This window comes from Biomphalaria glabrata, chromosome 2 (genome assembly GCF_947242115.1).
Source record: "Biomphalaria glabrata chromosome 2, xgBioGlab47.1, whole genome shotgun sequence".
Taxonomy (NCBI): Eukaryota; Metazoa; Mollusca; class Gastropoda; family Planorbidae; genus Biomphalaria; species Biomphalaria glabrata.
The window spans coordinates 12444127-12461480 of NC_074712.1; the positions used below are offsets into that span (position 1 = coordinate 12444127).

Genomic DNA, 17354 nt, shown 5'->3' on the forward strand with positions numbered 1-17354 from the left:
ATTTGTTTATTTGAATCTTTTCAACACATGTGTATTTACAAGACTCTCCGTTAATTGTTGTATTTATTTATCTCAATAAATAAGCTCTATGCCTAGATGACATAAGATTCACTATCAACTGACCATTATCAACCTACTTAAAACTAACGTGATTTAAATGCCCACCACTGATACATTCATTTCAATGAATTTAGGCATCGCAGAATTTGTCGATGTTTTATAAAAGGGGTGGGGATAATAGTATTCCATATGTTTTCTAATATCATTTCTAATCCAACAAAGATCTCTAAAAAATGATACAAGTGATTCATTGGCATTATACTGTATTACATTTGAATAGATATTTGAATCAGTGTATCCATATCTAGGCCTATATTAGCAAGTCAAATTCCTCCTTCAGATCTTCCGATCTATTTTGCAGATGATGTAAGGGTCATCGGTTTCTGTTAAAGGTTAACGATGGTGTCATGTGGCCAGCACAACGATCAACCGACTTTACTTTTCCCAAGTAATCTCAAGTACCCATAAGAGATGGGTGAGCTCTGGGGCGCCATAAAGATGCCGAAATTAAAAAGTCCAGACTTGACTGGGACCCGTCGGTTCGGAAGCCAAGCGCTTTACAATTCAGCCTTTGCGGCTCCCAAATATTTATACTAGGACCTTTTTTTGGGCCATTTCTAAATCTTTAAGGGTCACAGTGGAAAGCAGACACCATAGACATTATCTGTCTGTTCGTCTATCCCCTTTATATCTCATCAATGAATTTTTGTTTTAAATTGGCTTTGCGGTGGGGTGAGCCTACAAAGTCCCTTCTTAACAAACTGCCTTTTCTTTATGATGTTATGAGTAATTACTGTTTTGAACGGGATATAGATCGGAGGTTGGATATGATGTAATGTTTGAATGCGACTGTCCCGCGGGGGCCGACTACGAGTTTGTGTAACACAAACACACTTAATCACTCCATTGTAATATGTCAGGTGTGTGTGCACAACGACAACATCTTTGTATTTTGTACTTCATGCCCGCTTCTCTGTTTTCGTCAAATAAAAGCGTGGAACAGCTTTAAGTGTACAAACTTTAACCTTGATCCTAACCCGAAGTCGATTGTAACATTGCCAACACATTCTATTGAATATTGTTTTTAAAGCACAAAGGAAATGTTTACACCCGATTCTTGGTGGACTCGGTACAATTAGATAATGCAGTCAACCAACTGTCCCGCCTCCCCGGGTCCATCACCCACTATAGACTTTCCCAATAAAAACAATTCCTGGACCTCATTTACCCAACGTAAACATCTTCGAGCCACGTGCTTACCTTTCTATTCGAAACAATTTACGACATAATTTGAATCAAACGTGGATATCACGTGTTTTTATAAAATTTAATCACGTGACAGTTCGTTTTGGTGAATGAGGTCCAAAGTTTAGCCGCCTGCCTGGTCGTGTGGTATACGCTCTGCCCCTGCCAACACCCACCATCCTGGTGGAGGCCCGGAAGAAGGGGTTTCGCAGTCTACCCCCCACCCCCTCCCCCATCATAGCTACGCCACTGCAAACAAACAAACAAACATACAAAGAAACAAACTTGGACTGGTACACGTTTGTAGCACGAACTCATTAGTTGATTCTGACATTTTGATTAATTGTGTGTCCCATCTCAATGGTGTCCACCGCTGCGGTTCGAACCCTTCGCACCTCTTTAGCGACGCCATGCATTTTGGAGCTGTTAAAATTACTATTGTATAGATTTTCTTTGTTTCGGCTCTGTAATCTACATGATTAAATCATTTAGACTAAAACAAAACTATCTTCATCCTTTGTACAAATGAGTATCTACCGTCTGTTTAAGTGTGTGTACAGAACAAAGTCTTTCTCTACGTCTCGTATTTGTGTTGTGTTTGTGTTTGTGTGCGAATGTTTGCCCTGCATTATTCAGAGGGATACCTTGTCAGTCAAAGGACGTGACCACTGACCAGTGGCCAAAGATGACAGAAATCTTGCCCCTGTGATATCCACTGGGCGAGAAATCTCTCGTGTCAACACCAGATCGTGTAGCACCTTAAGCCACAATAAAAACAAAACTGAGAGAGATGGAGAGAGAGAGAAGAGAGAATGGGAGACTGAGATCTAGAAGCCAACTGTCGCTTCAGCGTGGATAGCTCGGGAGACTGGTCAACACCAGGTGGACAATGACCAACAGCTCGAAATGTCGGAAGTGAAGTCATTAATATGTTGGGAAGTCTCCTAATTCAAAGACGGGGAGCCAGGTATAATTACTCTGGAGGTGGGGGGGGGGGAGAAGGGGGAAAAGGCGAGATAATAAACGTCCGCCTGAGAGCCTGTCATTGCAGGATATAAAGAGAGTCACTGGCTTGGTATTAACTTTTACTAACAGACATTTTGTTGTCGCCACTGAACAAATGACCTGTTTCCTCTTTCACAGCAAGCACACGTGGTCAGTAGAGGGAGAAACGGGGAGGCGATAGCATGGACAAACTAACTACGAGCATAAACATTTGATCCACCGAAGTCCATTGTCCTTTTTTTTTTTATCCCCCGAATCTTTTCCTGTCTTAGGGCCACTCACAAATACGCAGTTTATCTGATTTCAAGCCTGGAAGATTAAAGGGAACAAACTGTGGAAAATGTGTTATCTAGATTGTGTCCCTTGAGTAGTGATACGAAATGAAGCACATTTACATAGTTTTAAGACCAGGACACCCTTCCCCTCCCTCTGTTTACTGCCATTTCCCCAGGCTGGGACATACAAAGAAGACCCTGTCCGAACGATCTTTTAACGAGCTATTAACCTCATTTTTCATAGTTTCGTCATCTATTCCCACTGCGGCACAGAATGACCGTTGGACAGTAATGGTCAGTTCTCGTAAATGAAGGTCTGATCTGTCAATCTGATACGAATAAAGAAGAGGGATGAGTCTTCTCTTTTTACCCCACCCCCACCCCCTCCCCACACACAACCACACATACAAACGTTCATTTCTGCCACCACCCCATATAAATCATATTCGGGTTTTTTTCTTTCGCGCCTTTATTTTCTTCCAAACGATCATACTGGTGCACTTTAACTCTTTCTCTCCTAATCGACCATACCATCGTTGATTTGACCTCATTAAATTAAATATTAATTTTATAAGCTTGAATTTATGTTATATAAAAAGAGCATGCATTTCAATTTAATTCTATACCAAAAAAACATTTTCTGATAACAAACAACAAAGCTATTGAAGCCCAATCATAACAGGGGAGTGAAATAGTAATTAGCAAAATGAAGAATTCTTTCGAAACGTGGACAAAAAATAACGGAGAGAAAGAGTTAAACAGCTGTTAAAACAGTTATCGAAGTAGTGAAAAATACGAAATAGATTGTTTTAAAGTAAATTTTACAACAAACAAATTGAAATTTAAATAGACGTATAATGAAAGCGGCTTATTTTCATTTCCTGGCTATAAATGTATTAACATGTTTAAAACCAAACCAATTTATGATACATAGTTATCACTTTAGAAGGACTCAATTTGAATTCTTCACTAATTCAAAATATTAAGAATAATGTTGTGCTTTATTTTTTTTTTTAATGTAAGGTACACAACCTAATACAGAAATGTGTATTTATAATTTATGTAGTTATTTCCCTTACAATAACCCTACAAATAAATGTCGAGTTCCTTTATTTTTTTTTAAATAAAGCTTCTTTCCCTTACACATTGAGTCTGTGTGAAACAACGAACACATCAACACAGTCCTATCAGGCTATACACCAGCACACTGATGCATTCGAGATAAGTCTTACATCATACGTCTGCACTTCACGCGGAGACACGTGGTATCTTCACCAAATGATATCCAAGTAAAAAAAAAAACAACTTCAAAGCAATTAGTGCGTTCACATACACTTACTGAGACACACACACACGAACACACCCACACACATACGCGCGCCAAAATTACAGGGCATAAACACTAACTGCTAAAAAGAAAACCGAGATAACTGCTGATCGTCTGCAAGGCGAGTACTTGCGATTGTATCGCAGTAAACTCCCCTTGCATTTCAAAAGAATTTTTTAACTTCTTCCACCAGATGCGCTACATCTGTAGCCATAAAATGTGCAGCGCTAAAAAAAAAAGCTTTATGCAGAGTTTAGGTTTTAATTTTGTAGTAGCGTGTGTGTAACATGATCTTCTCCGATAACACCGGCGTGGTGAATACGTTTTCATGTATAGTCCACTGTTACATTGGGCAAAGTTACAACAGCTAGTTGACTTTGTAACATGGCTAAATATTTGTAACTTATATACTAGTCCTCTTTTACCCGTACCTCGTGGCTAAAGGACTAGGAATATATAATATTAACAAAATGTTACTATCCAGTGAACGATTTGTCGGTGAACGAATTGTCAGTGAACGATATGTCGGGTGAACGAATAGCCGTGTGAACGAATTGTCGGGTGAACGAATTGTCGTGTGAACGAATTGTCGGGTGAACGAATAGCCGTGTGAACGAATTGTCGGGTGAACGAATTGTCGTGTCCCCAACCAAAGGGGGATTCAAAGAAGTTTGAACATAGAATATAAGCTAACATTGAAGATCAGCTTTTTTTATGACAACTCCAAGAGGAAAAGTTATTGGGCTAAGAAGAGGCCAATCGTTATAGAAGCCCTGAACACTGACTTGCAACGTCACAACATATGGGCAGTCTAGACCAATTGCTCGTTGCCATCTCACAGGTCTGTACGACATGGCGATGAGCTATTGATCTAAACTGCCCACAGTTTGGGACGTTGCAGGTCAGTGGTCAAGCCTCCTATAACAAATGGTTTCGGGCTAAGCCCCAATCCCTAGGTATCTGCTCTTTGACAACTGAATTATATGAACCATACAGTGATTGTAAACAATAAACATTTTAAGTAGAACCAATACAGTTGAATCAAGAAGAAGGACCTAATAGAGACACATCTCGTAATGTAGTGTCGGTAAACGTACTAACCCTATGACTTAGTTTACATGGTTTTGCTAATATCAGCATCGTATTGTGATTGATAATTTTATATCACTATGTTTTGTCATTGTTGCTCTACCTGGTGTATACCTGGTGTATACCTGCTGCTACTTGTGTAAGGCAAGGGAAAGAATTGAAGCTACGGCTGTGCCTCCAGAAATAAAGACGAGGACGTTCAAGCCAAAACTTTCTACGGGGCTGCTGGGAATGATAGAGAGACGGGTTCGAAAAATGGACCATAGCGTCTTCAGTTCAATAAAGCATAACAAAAGCTGTCACAACACCTGGTAGATCTGCTACGACAAGGAAGGGGGGGGGGGAGGCAAGAGCTTCTTCTTTTCTTCCTCATAGTTCCCATTTTACATGTGGTAGGGTTCAGATCAGTAATCTTATACCTGAGATGATCTGTGCAGTGGTTTACAGATCAGCCAGTTTAGATCAGTAATCTTATACCTGAGATGATCTGTGCAGTGGTTTCCAGATCAGCCAGTTCAGATCAGTAATCTTATACCTGAGATGATCTGAGCAGTGGTTTTCAGATAGCCAATTCAGATCAGTAATCTTATACCTGAGATGATCTGTGCAGTAATTTTCAGATCAGCCAGTTCAGATCAGTAATCTTATACCTGAGATGATCTGTGCAGTGGTTTTCAGATAGCCAGTTCAGATCAGTAATCTTATACCTGAGATGATATGTGCAGTGGTTTCCAGATCAGCCAGTTCAGATCAGTAATCTTGTACCTGAGATGATCTGTGCAGTGGTTTTCAGATCAGCCAGTTCAGATCAGTAATCTTATACCTGAGATGATCTGAGCAGTGGTTTTCAGATAGCCAATTCAGATCAGTAATCTTATACCTGAGATGATCTGTGCAGTAGTTTTCAGATAGCCAGTTCAGATCAGTAATCTTATACCTGAGATGATCTGTGCAGTGGTTTTCAGATCAGTCAGTTCAGATCAGTAATCTTATACCTGAGATGATCTGTGCAGTGGTTTTCAGATAGCCAATTCAGATCAGTAATCTTATACCTGAGATGATCTGTGCAGTAGTTTTCAGATAGCCAGTTCAGATCAGTAATCTTATACCTGAGATGATCTGTGCAGTGGTTTTCAGATCAGCCAGTTCAGATCAGTAATCTTATACCTGAGATGATCTGTGCAGTGGTTTTCAGATAGCCAGTTCAGATCAGTAATCTTATACCTGAGATGATCTGTGCAGTGGTTTCCAGATCAGCCAGTTCAGATCAGTAATCTTATACCTGAGATGATATGTGCAGTGGTTTCCAGATCAGCCAGTTTAGATCAGTAATCTTATACCTGAGATGATATGTGCAGTGGTTTCCAGATAGCCAGTTTTCCGTATAGTTTTAGTTCTATAGGAAGGTTTTAGGGCCAGAGTCTTGTTCGGGCCTCTTAATAAAGTATACAGCTTTGAAGGACATGGTCAGCATTCTCTGGTGATGCTCCACAAGGGCAAGTTTCGCTTGTCTTCTGTAACATATGTTGTCTCATTCTGTTGTGTCCGGCTGAGAGTCGAATAATTATGCATTGGTCATGTCGAAATAGCTTATAATAGGCGTCCTTGTAATTGAGATGTGAGCTAGTCCGAATCTCAATTATTCTACACTCTATCATTTTCATCATTTATTCTGGGTAGGAATTTTCATTTGTTTGTTCATTCTCCCATCTTTGACCAGCTTTTCATTGCCTTCTAATTGAATGTGTGCTGGAGTCCATTGTTTCCTTGCTGTTGATGTGAAGGTTTACAAGAGCTCTTCGATATTAGAAGTATCCGAGTTTTTCAAGCTTTGAAGGACTGTTTTGGCATTTGTGAGTAAGACAATTTGACTGTCTTTGTGTACATGGGTAGTTTATTAGTGTAGTTAGTAGTTACAGTGTAGTAACTGATGGTTCACGTGCTTGTCTTTGGCTGTTCTATGCCTGGGGACAAGAGCAAGTTGCCCTATTATTTCAATAAGCGCCCAAAACAAAAAGGGTATTTAATTTTAAGGGAGATAAAAAGAGAGTTTCTGAAGCTCCACCCAAAACGAAGATTATTACGCCATAGACCAAACTTCCCGAAGGACGACAGGGGATGGAAGTGTCTAGGCTTCGAACTCGCGACCATTGTGACCACAGACCAAAGCGCATTCCGCACGACCCAGCAGCAATTTTTGGGGGGCTCTTTTATACAAAAATCGACCTGAGATTTAGCGGACAGACCGTGTAATTTTGTTGACAAGTTATTACTTTCTGTGGTGAACTTTTTATTTGAAATATGCAATTTGATAAGCAAGATGGCCTTTTGACTTGGATATACATCTCATGAAATAAATAAATAAAACTATATAGAAATATATATATATATAGATCTAGAAATCTATGTTCTTGGAAGAGAAGGACTGCAATGATTGGCAATACTGAATTGAAAAGGGAAATGTTGGCGCCACATCCCGGGTGCATCTCGCCCTCTCTTTTGCAGTTAATTATTTGACTTCTCACAAAAGTATACATTCTCAAAGTTGCCGCTCAGTATAAATCAAGATTGATTGACACCCACGCCGTCAGGGTGATTGATGGGTTGGGCCGAGAGGTGACGGTTGGGTGACTGCCAGATAATTACCTTGTCGCCTTCCCATTGGCCAGATCCAGCCCTCGACAGCCGTCAATCAAGGCGCGCCAAATTTATTACGAGCAGACTACAACCTGCGCGACAGCGAGCCAATCGCTGAGAGCGGATTCGCCTAATTTGCTATTTCATTGGCTTGTCCGGAAAGCGGCGTTTTTTTTTTCTTCTCCCCCCCCCCCCTCTCTCTCGCTTCATCTTCCTTTTCGTCATCTGTTTCCCCCCCTCGTCTCCCACCAAATCCCATTGTGTTGTCGGCCCGTGTTATCCGTCTTGTCGACTAGGGTGGCTTTATTCACTACAGCTTTGCACTGCGGCGAGCGAGGGCTGAAAAAAAAAGAGCGAGAGAGCGGGGGGAGCAAAGCTGATTGACAGCGGCCGCAAGAAGGTTGTACACCGCGTCGCGCACTCATCACCTCTTGCTACTCCGAGAGAAACGTGAAAGGAACACACAAAACCCCCCCTCCTCTTGTCTCGACATCGGCTGGGAAGTCAGTTGTATAGCAGACGTTGAGCCTCGCGCATGTTGGGAAAACTTGTTGGCGCTCTGAGTGTTACTTCTGCTTCGACCACGGACAGACTCGGTTACAAGTAGGCCTACATCGGTTGTTGTTGGGTTTTTTTTTACAAGTTGTGGCTGTCATTGGATAAACAGTCTACGGCTTTATTTTTGTATGGATATAATGATTCTTTTGGATTATCACATTTAAATGACGTGCTATTTTCATCAGTATTAAATCGAAATTGGATACAGTGTCTATCTTGGAATATTATCTATTTCATAAGATCTAGATTCTAGATCCACTTCTAGAGTTTACTAAAATCTTCCAACACTGTGCGTGGATTGTTATTACCTAACGGATGCTACTCAATACATTGGACGTCTGATTACTTTTTGTGTTTTTCTAAAAAGTTTGAACTTATCTGGAATAAATGACGTCCTCATCTTCAGGATTGACCATGCTGACCTCGGGTGTTAGTCAGTACCTGCACCCGGACTATCTTCAACCACTGCCAACAACAGTAAGTCTTCCCGTTTGAAAACTTTTCTTTTATAAAGACATTTTCAAAGACTCATTAGATTTAGAGACATTTGGATTTGGAAAGATCTAGATCTAATTCATCAGCATTTTAGACTAAAGATTTAATTCTCTCAAGACATAAAGTAGATCTACAATATATTCTAGTATAGATCTCATTGTAATTTAGATGTAGATTTGTTGTGGTAACTAAACTCTTCAAATGTAAACTTCAAGTCAACAATTTCGTTTCGTTTTTTCCTGACAATCCGAGAGAAACGATCTCGACACTTGGCTTGAATAGCATCAGAGCCCGCCATGTGTACTCTTAATGTCGTCTGCTGCGCGGGGGCTTCCATTTGTCCTCTGTATCGACTGTTATGGCTTCCTTGCGCTTAGAAAAGTTTTAAACATCTTTAACAACAATTGTTTCGTGGGGTTCTAAATATTTTCTGAATACTTTTTAGAATTTGTTTTTAATCAGCGAAATACCAAAATGAATGTTTGTTTTACATTCTATAATTAAATATTGAAGTTGCATCTGTTCTAGTAGGAATAGGAACCGTTCTAATGAATGCCTATTTCTAGATCTTGATCTAAATCAAGATATCTGTAAGCATGAGTGAATTAAATCTTTTTTTTTTCTCCCTATGAAGTGGTTAATTAATTCTTTTAAAGTAGAATAAAACCTAAATCGACATTTTATCTTTCTCTCTGAAGCTTTCACTACAAAGATTCTGGATTGAGATATGTAGATCTAAAAAGATGTGTTATTGTGTATATTTAGGTACGCTTACAATAACCACTCTACTATTATTAGGTCTAGTGGCCAGTGCTGTACAGTTTAAAGATCTTGAAATGTGAACAGAGAGTATGGCCCATGTCTAGTTGACTTCGCTTGAACGCCGTAGTTCGACTCGGCTTTAAAAATAGTTAGGAAATATCTTTAATATCTTGCGAATAATACTTAGAACTTAAAGGCCAATATATAGACTACGTCGTGCTATGGGATGGAGGGGGGCACTGTCTATGGGAGAAGCTTTATCCTGCTTTTATACATCCAACATTTAGATGAAAAGTTTTGATCCGTCTCTAAGTTGTTAACCCATCTCTGTAATGAGTTAAATCTATTGGAAATGATATATTTCTCATATATGCTCCAAGAAGGAAGTTTAACATAATGGAATTATTGTGCTAAAAGTTGAGCTTAAAATGACAAATTTAGATTGAATGATGTTGACTTGAAATACAATTTATGTGTTGGTGATTAGTCTTGCTATTCACATTCTTCATAGTTTAGATGGCTCAAGCATTCTGTCGATCTTGCTGACCCTAGAGTATGAGAGATCTCCATTCTCTGGTTTTCTCGCCATTTATTTGAAACCTGCCCTGCTACTTCGTCCTTATTATCCACGGACCCAGTTGCGCTTAGATTTAGAAGGACCGTGGATTTGTTCAACTTTGGCTTCCGTTCAGATCTCCCTAGAAAAACTTTGTGGCCAGGAGCTTCAAATAGCAGCTCATCGCCCACAAGCATTAATCCTACTCTGTCCTTGTAGGAATTCAGGTTGTTTTTTTTTTATTTTGTTAGACGGCACATGATTAGTACATGTTGATTTCATTCAAGCATTAACACAAAATACGTTTCAACTGGTAGATCAACACAGTATTATCAACTTCACTTGCCAGTCACTGCAGCTAGTGTTAGTTTGTAAAGGAAGTCACGTGAGCTGTAGTAGATATAGACAAAAGTGTCTGTTTCATTTAGCAAGAACTTCAAACGTATCGTAGTCGAGTTTTTTGTTGTTGTTGTTGTTGTTTTTCCTGTTCCTCTAACCTTAATACTTCTTCCTCTTTATTCTTTCCTTTGCTCGAGAGACGCATCTGAGGGTCTTGGGTAGCATAAGGACAACGTAGTCTCGGGAATCTCCTTCAGAGTCTCTCAGACCCAATGGCTTTGCACCGCACTTCTTCTTCCCCATCCACTTTAACCTCAACAGTAAGTCCGAGTTGGACAATAAACATTCTTGTCCTGCAATGTATGTAGCACATTTTTAGCAAATAGTCATTTCACTTCTTCGTATCTCGACTTCTTGCACGTGATAGCCTCAATGCGTAGAAACGTTTTCGAAAAAAACGGAAAATATTGTAATGGTCCCTATGAGTCTTGGCCTTCTGCGCCACCGAGTGAAAGCGCCATAATATGCCCACAAGCCCCTAAACTCTAGCTGACAAAAGTTCCCTAAACTCTAGCTGACACAAGTTCCCTGCACTTTAACTGACAAGAAGACAACCACTTATTAGTCTATTGGCTTATGCATTATGTCTCATTTGTGCGAGGCAGATTCGCGCTGTCAGTTCCAGCAGAGATAAAAGCCTGCACACAAAATATTGCCGGAGTGTGTGTGTGTGGGGGGGGGGGGGGGAGGAGAGGGTCGCAAATGGAGACAGACAGACAATTATATTATATGAACAGAAAGGGGTGGGGGGGGGGTAAATGCTATTGGCATGTCACTGCCGTCGCTGCCAATATACAGTGTCAACATGACAGGCTGTTTGATAGTTAAACTTGTCATGACCGAAAAAAAAAACATAACAGGGCGGAGGGGAGACGATTTTGTTTTGGCGTGAGAATAAAAAGGCAAGGGGCGGGGGGAGATATTTTTCGGCGTTGTGTATGTGTGTATATTGGTGGCGATGGTGTGGAGGCGCAATGAAGAGACCATGTTAACAGGGGAAAGGGGAGGGGAGCAGTGAGCCAGGAGACTGGAATGGTGTTGTCCATTTATCGATTACCAGAACAGAGCACTCGGGAGGCTATTGAGTTTCTGTCAAGCCTAACAGGGGGGAAGGGTGCCTGGAGTTCGCGCCATATGTTATCTGACCACAGGCCTGTCACTTCGGCATTTGGGTTCCTGAAGGCCTTCTTTATGAAATGGAAATAATTTTCATAGCACAAAACAAAGTAATCGCATTGTTGAAAGTAAAACATAAAACTAGTCAGAAGAACAACATTTGAATGTAGTCCTTACACAATCAAAGTCACGAGTTGATGTTTACAATATTTACTTATAGTAGAGTTTCTTCCCTTTTAACGCATTAACTACACTACAAGGGTGTTATGTCGTCAATGAAAGCAGTAAATACATCGACTGCCACCCCCCCCCCCCCTTTTATTTTTCAACTGACGTTTATAGAAATATATCTTTGCATGTTTTTGTTTTTATATAAGTTTGAGTCACAGCTCAAACCTCCGGAACGCGCAATGAAATGACAACAGGCATGGTTAGATCACAAGCCCATTTTCCTCTGTCCCGCGTACATATTGTGTTTTTAAAAAATAAAGCAGCTTTAACCCACGTCATTCCTTTCCCTGCTATACCAGTCTTCCCTCAAAGAAAAGATCTGTACTAGGCCAAGTAGGGTATATAAGAGGTTCAGAAGAGGGGGACAAGAAGGTATAACCTGTTGACAATGTTTTGTCTACATTATTGACTAGGGCAATAAAGTTCATGGCTAGACATGTCATGTGTCATTTAATTATCCATTTGACATCACATAAGAAAACATCTTGTACTAGTGTGTACACATAGAACTGTCACATACATTGTAAGACATACACGTACACTTTGTTCCACGCGAAGCTGTTGTTCCCGTTTTGTAAAGCGAAAAAAAAAAAATAGAAGGAACATGTAATTTCATTTTACACAAAGCTTGTGTCGAACGGAGACAGTTAAAGAGCACGAGGTTCAAAGCTAATCACAAGGCTGACACTCCCGTAATATGGCACGATCCGATTTCCAGTAATGGTCGATGCCATCATAAAACTAGGAGTGAAGAGCTCCTGGTCCAAGCCTGTCTACTTTGAGAAATCCTTTTTGGTGGTCAAGTGGAAAATGGGGCTGTCTGGCCTCTCTAACTGGACACTTTTTAAGGTTCTAAGCTATAAGGTCTGCTTTATAAAAAGATTTAGAAGTTTTTCTAGATGGTCGATAACTTCGGCTTAATGTTTTCACTAACAACAGTGTTGACATCTTAAACGACGTTTCTTATTCTTGCTTCAGTCAGTGAATGATATTATTCGAAGCCTGCGTTGTTTTCTTTGAGAGCACTCGATCATTGGACAACAATACCAGATAGTCCAGGGACTAGAATTTTAGTCTTTTGTAAAAATGAGATTATCAGACTTCAAGTGGCCAACTGGCATGTTTATCTGATTCATTCCGAATGAAGAAGTGCGCCTCGTGAAACGTCATAAGTGCCAGATTTTTGTTTTTCTTTTTTCTGTGTGTGTTTTATTTCATTTCTGAGCGCTAACGCTGGCCTGTCAAGGATGACACTTTGAGCTTATCTTAAACAGTTTATCTATTTTTTTTTTTTTGGGCTGTAAATTGTGGGACAATGTAAGAAGAAATTGCCTTGGGGGCTAATAGTGTCACTTTCGTCTTCTTACACCTCGGCGCCACACCACCCCCCTCTCTTTTCCCACACGTGCATTTACAACTAAGTCTATATATAGATCAAGTATTATCTGCGGAATAACTTTAACCTGTTTCCGTTTCTTACTAATATTACTTTTCCTCAATAACATTTACTTTACTTTATGTTGTTGTTTTTTTCTTCTTTCCAGTTGGATGCAAAGAAAAGTCCCTTGGCTCTTCTGGCACAAACATGCAGCGCCATCGGGAAAGACACATCGCCCTCCAAGCCTATCATACCCCCACTGGACAGGAAAGACGTGGAGAAATCTGACAGAGATTGTGATTCGTCTGCCAACAAAAGACCTGGCTCTCATGGAGCCAAAGATTCGGGTAGAGACTCCAAACCAGGGTTCAGAACATTTCCGCCCAAAGAAATCCCTCCGTTGGTTCCCATCAGTTCCAGCGAGAAAAGATCAGCATCCAGCATCGAGCCAAAATCCTCAACCTCTCCCAATGGAAACAACGGTATGAATCTATCGAGCTCATCATCGTCTTCGTCTTCCAGGCCCGTCTCAGCAGGAGGTCATCACTCCATGGGTGGGCAAAGGTCAAGCTCCAGGAGCAGTAATGGAAAGTCTGAAATGTCTTTGGGTAGTGACCACCATCAGCACAGTAGCAGCGGAAGTCATCACCACTCACATCACAAGAACCGGGACTCACCAGCGTCCTCGGGATCTAATTCTCACACTAACACGTCCTCGCCATCTTTCTCAAAGCCTATTAGCTCTCACTCAACATCTGTGATGCAGTCATCCCCCTTGAGCAGTTCGTCCAAGCTCTCTTCATCGCACCAGTCCATGCTCGGGGCTCTTCCCTCCGCCGCCCATCTGGCTGGCTACCCGAGTCACCTGGCGCTGATGACACATGGGCTGGACGCAGCGAGCTCCAGCTACCACAGTGCATTAGCCGCCCATTCCAGCTTGTCCAGCTACACTGCTGCCGCCGCAGCCGCACAGTCATCTGCCCTGAAGGCAGCTGCCGCCGGCAACCCCTCTGCGTTGTCTTCCTTTGTCACCTACGCCAGAGTAAGGACGCCGTCGGGAGCGACGACACTTGTACCCGTCTGTCGCGACCCGTACTGCACAAACTGTCAGCTCACCTTGCAAAACTCACACTTATCTTCCACGTGCAATGCGCCTGGATGTGCACAGTGCGCCCATGAGAAGTCCTTAACCAGCCTTTCAGCATTAGGCCTCCACGGAGCTGGAGCTTCATCCATGCTCATGCCATCATTGTCTTCAGCAAGCTCCTTGTCCTCAATGTCAGCCCTGTCCTCTCTCCATTCTCTGTACCCCCACAGCGCACTAGCTGCTGCGGCAGCAGCTCACCAAGGACTTCCCTATATATGCAATTGGGTATCCGGCAATGACTACTGTGGTAAAAGGTTCACTTCTTCTGAAGAGCTCCTCCAGCATCTGAGAACCCATACATCATCCATGGACGTTTCTACGCTAGCGGCTTCCTACGCTGGGCTGGGCCTTCCCTCCTTGGCTGCAGCCTACCCTCACCTTTCTGCCCCTCTGAGCCCTAACTCCCTCCGCAGGTCTTATCCAACGAGCTTAAGCCCAGTGTCCAGCATTCTAGGGGCCAGTAGGTACCACCCTTACAAGAACCCTTTGTCTGCTGTGGGTGGCACTCCCCCGACGCCACAGTCCTTCCCAGTGGGGCCATATTACTCCCCGTACACACTTTACGGACAAAGACTCGGGGCTGCTGTTGTGCCGTGACTATACTCAGACGGGGATAGGTCTCAGGATCCACCCTCTGCTTCATTGTGATCTACTAACTGTGTTTGGTGACTTATTTCTATGTTTTAGCGTTTTATTACCCCCCTCACTGGATGAAGACTCTGTTCTCACACAATCATCACTGGACACTTCGGACACATTTTATTTATTTCTTATATCTTATGCTTCGATCATTTTATCTTCACGCCAACATTAGCAAACATAAATTATGGTTTTAGTTCATTACATGGAAGAGAATTCTCACGCTGCAAGAGCAGGCTGCTCACCTTTAACATCTATCTCCTTTTTCTCTTCCCCCCCCCCTCCTTCATCAAGAGTTAAACTTTTCAGTTCTTATTTGTTTTTGTCCTCAAGGGGAAGTGAATTTAGTGGCTTCCAAAATGAAATTGAAAAATAAACATGGAAACAATAAAGGACGCACTTTATTTAAAACTTATGACTCCGACTGTAACACAAGGCACAAGTTTTGCTATTTCTTCTCTAACAAATGTTTTGAGTCCTGTGCAATGTTGCCAACGATATACATTGTTAGCCAGATCATGTCTTTTAACTCAATATCCTGTTAGCAAGATTATGGCTTAACATAAACCCTAACCTTGGCAGAATGACACATCTAGTTAACAAAGTCCTGATTCTGGTTTTATGTCACACATGACATAACACACCTTGTAACACACTCTGCTAGGTGGGGGAGGGGGGGGGGTAACCCAATACCCAAAATACTTTAAAAAGCCCATTTTTATATCACTGATCTTTTATTTAATACTAACAAAGCTATGTTTATTTATCTTGTTCAAATTGCGAATACTTACTTCTTGATTTAAAATTTGACAATTTTAATGACTGCTACATTATGTTGACCAATCAAAAGCTGTTCAATTGTTTTGAAGTTTAAATTAGATCTTGTTTGAACCTGTTGAGAGTCAGAGGGTCTAAATAACGCAGTCTCATTGCATTCATTAGCCCACTTGTGTTTGTTCGGGTTGGATTTTTTTATATTTTTTTTTTTGAATTTCCTGCCAACTATCAAAACAAACTTCCAAGTTATTCAGATGCAATTTTTTTAAAACATGAAATGACTGCAATCATATTTGACTTGTGTGAAATGACTGCAATCATATTTGGTTTGTGTGAAATGACTGCGATTATGTTTTTATTACAATGTTCATAAATTGCCGCCATGTCTGACTTGTGAATATGAATGAAGGGTATTTTGTATTTAAAATAAAACAGCTCTTTGTTTCATGTATATATTTGTTCTTCTTCTTACAGAGCTGTTTAGAAATACTATGTTATACTTGAACTTTATTATTTATATCTTACGTCTTTTAAGGCCCGAATTATTGTGTGAGATTCAATCTCATTGAGCCCCACATGATTGGGACAGATGAAACGTCTCTGGGACACAATGCTTGTGTGAATTTAAAGTCTCTGAGACCCAATGATTGAGACAGATTTAAAGTCCCAATGATTGTGTGAATTTAATGTCCCTGAGACCCAATGATTGTGTGAAAAATTACTTCGAAGCTGTGAATTTATTTTTTTTCCCTTACTTTATTTTAAGTATTCAAATTGGAGTAATTCTTTATGTTTGGAGTGCGTTCTGCTATCTACAATGTATTTGATTAGTTGAATGAGCTGCTGAGTGACGTCATAAAGACGGTAAAAAAAAAAGGAAATTTTTAATTAAATAAAATTATCATATAAATTATTCATTCGTTCCTAGTGATTATTTCACCATTGTATTGGTAACTGTTTGTGTATATGTTTGTTATTGTCCTGTAAGGTATCTGTGCTATAGAGACAGGGTTGGTGTCTTTCTTTCAGTCTTAACTATGAGGATGAATCAGGGACATGCATGTGAGAACTGCTGGCTAAGATTCGCTATTCATAGATAATGTTAATTTTTATCAATTTCAAGCAGTATTGGAAAATGTAGTTCCTAAACTGAAGGAAGATGTTCAAGGCTCAAAAGGGTTAATGAAACGGAGTATTTCGATACCAATGTACTGCACAACTAGGACTGATCATTTTAACTCTTTAAATACAGAATGGTGTTCTGTCTTTTATTTAAAATGTTTTTCTGTAGTGTTGCCATTGGGCAGTCTACATTCTGTAAGCCGGCGTTGCTTAAAGCAGATAATGATCAAGGACCATGCAGTGACACAGGAAGTACTTACATCTATTTTTAGACACTGCAAGGTCAAGGGGGATCATTTAACCTCTTGTTAACTGAGCAAAAAAAAAAAGTTTCAAATAATACAGGTAATGATTCCAAAAAAAAAAAAAGCTTAGAACAAAACAATTGTGCCAAGATGTGCTACTTTATTATATACTATTTAATATACTAGAGCAGAGGTTCTCTTTTGTTTTACCCGGGGACCTCATTATATAATGAAAACTTGCCCATGGAATTCTAACTGAAAAAGCTACTTAAATGCATAGTATACCAAATT

The 17354-nt window shown here is 40.6% G+C and overlaps 1 protein-coding gene across 1 annotated transcript; it reads left to right on the top strand.

The window, feature by feature from the left end:
- Positions 1–8004: 8004 nt before the first annotated feature.
- LOC106080230 (zinc finger protein Noc-like) lies at positions 8005–16609 on the top strand. Its single transcript, XM_056019122.1, has 2 exons — positions 8005–8673; positions 13300–16609. The coding sequence occupies exons 1-2, from the start codon at positions 8584–8586 to the stop codon at positions 14875–14877; spliced, it is 1668 nt and encodes a 555-aa protein (XP_055875097.1). The 5' UTR covers positions 8005–8583; the 3' UTR covers positions 14878–16609.
- Positions 16610–17354: the final 745 nt, after the last annotated feature.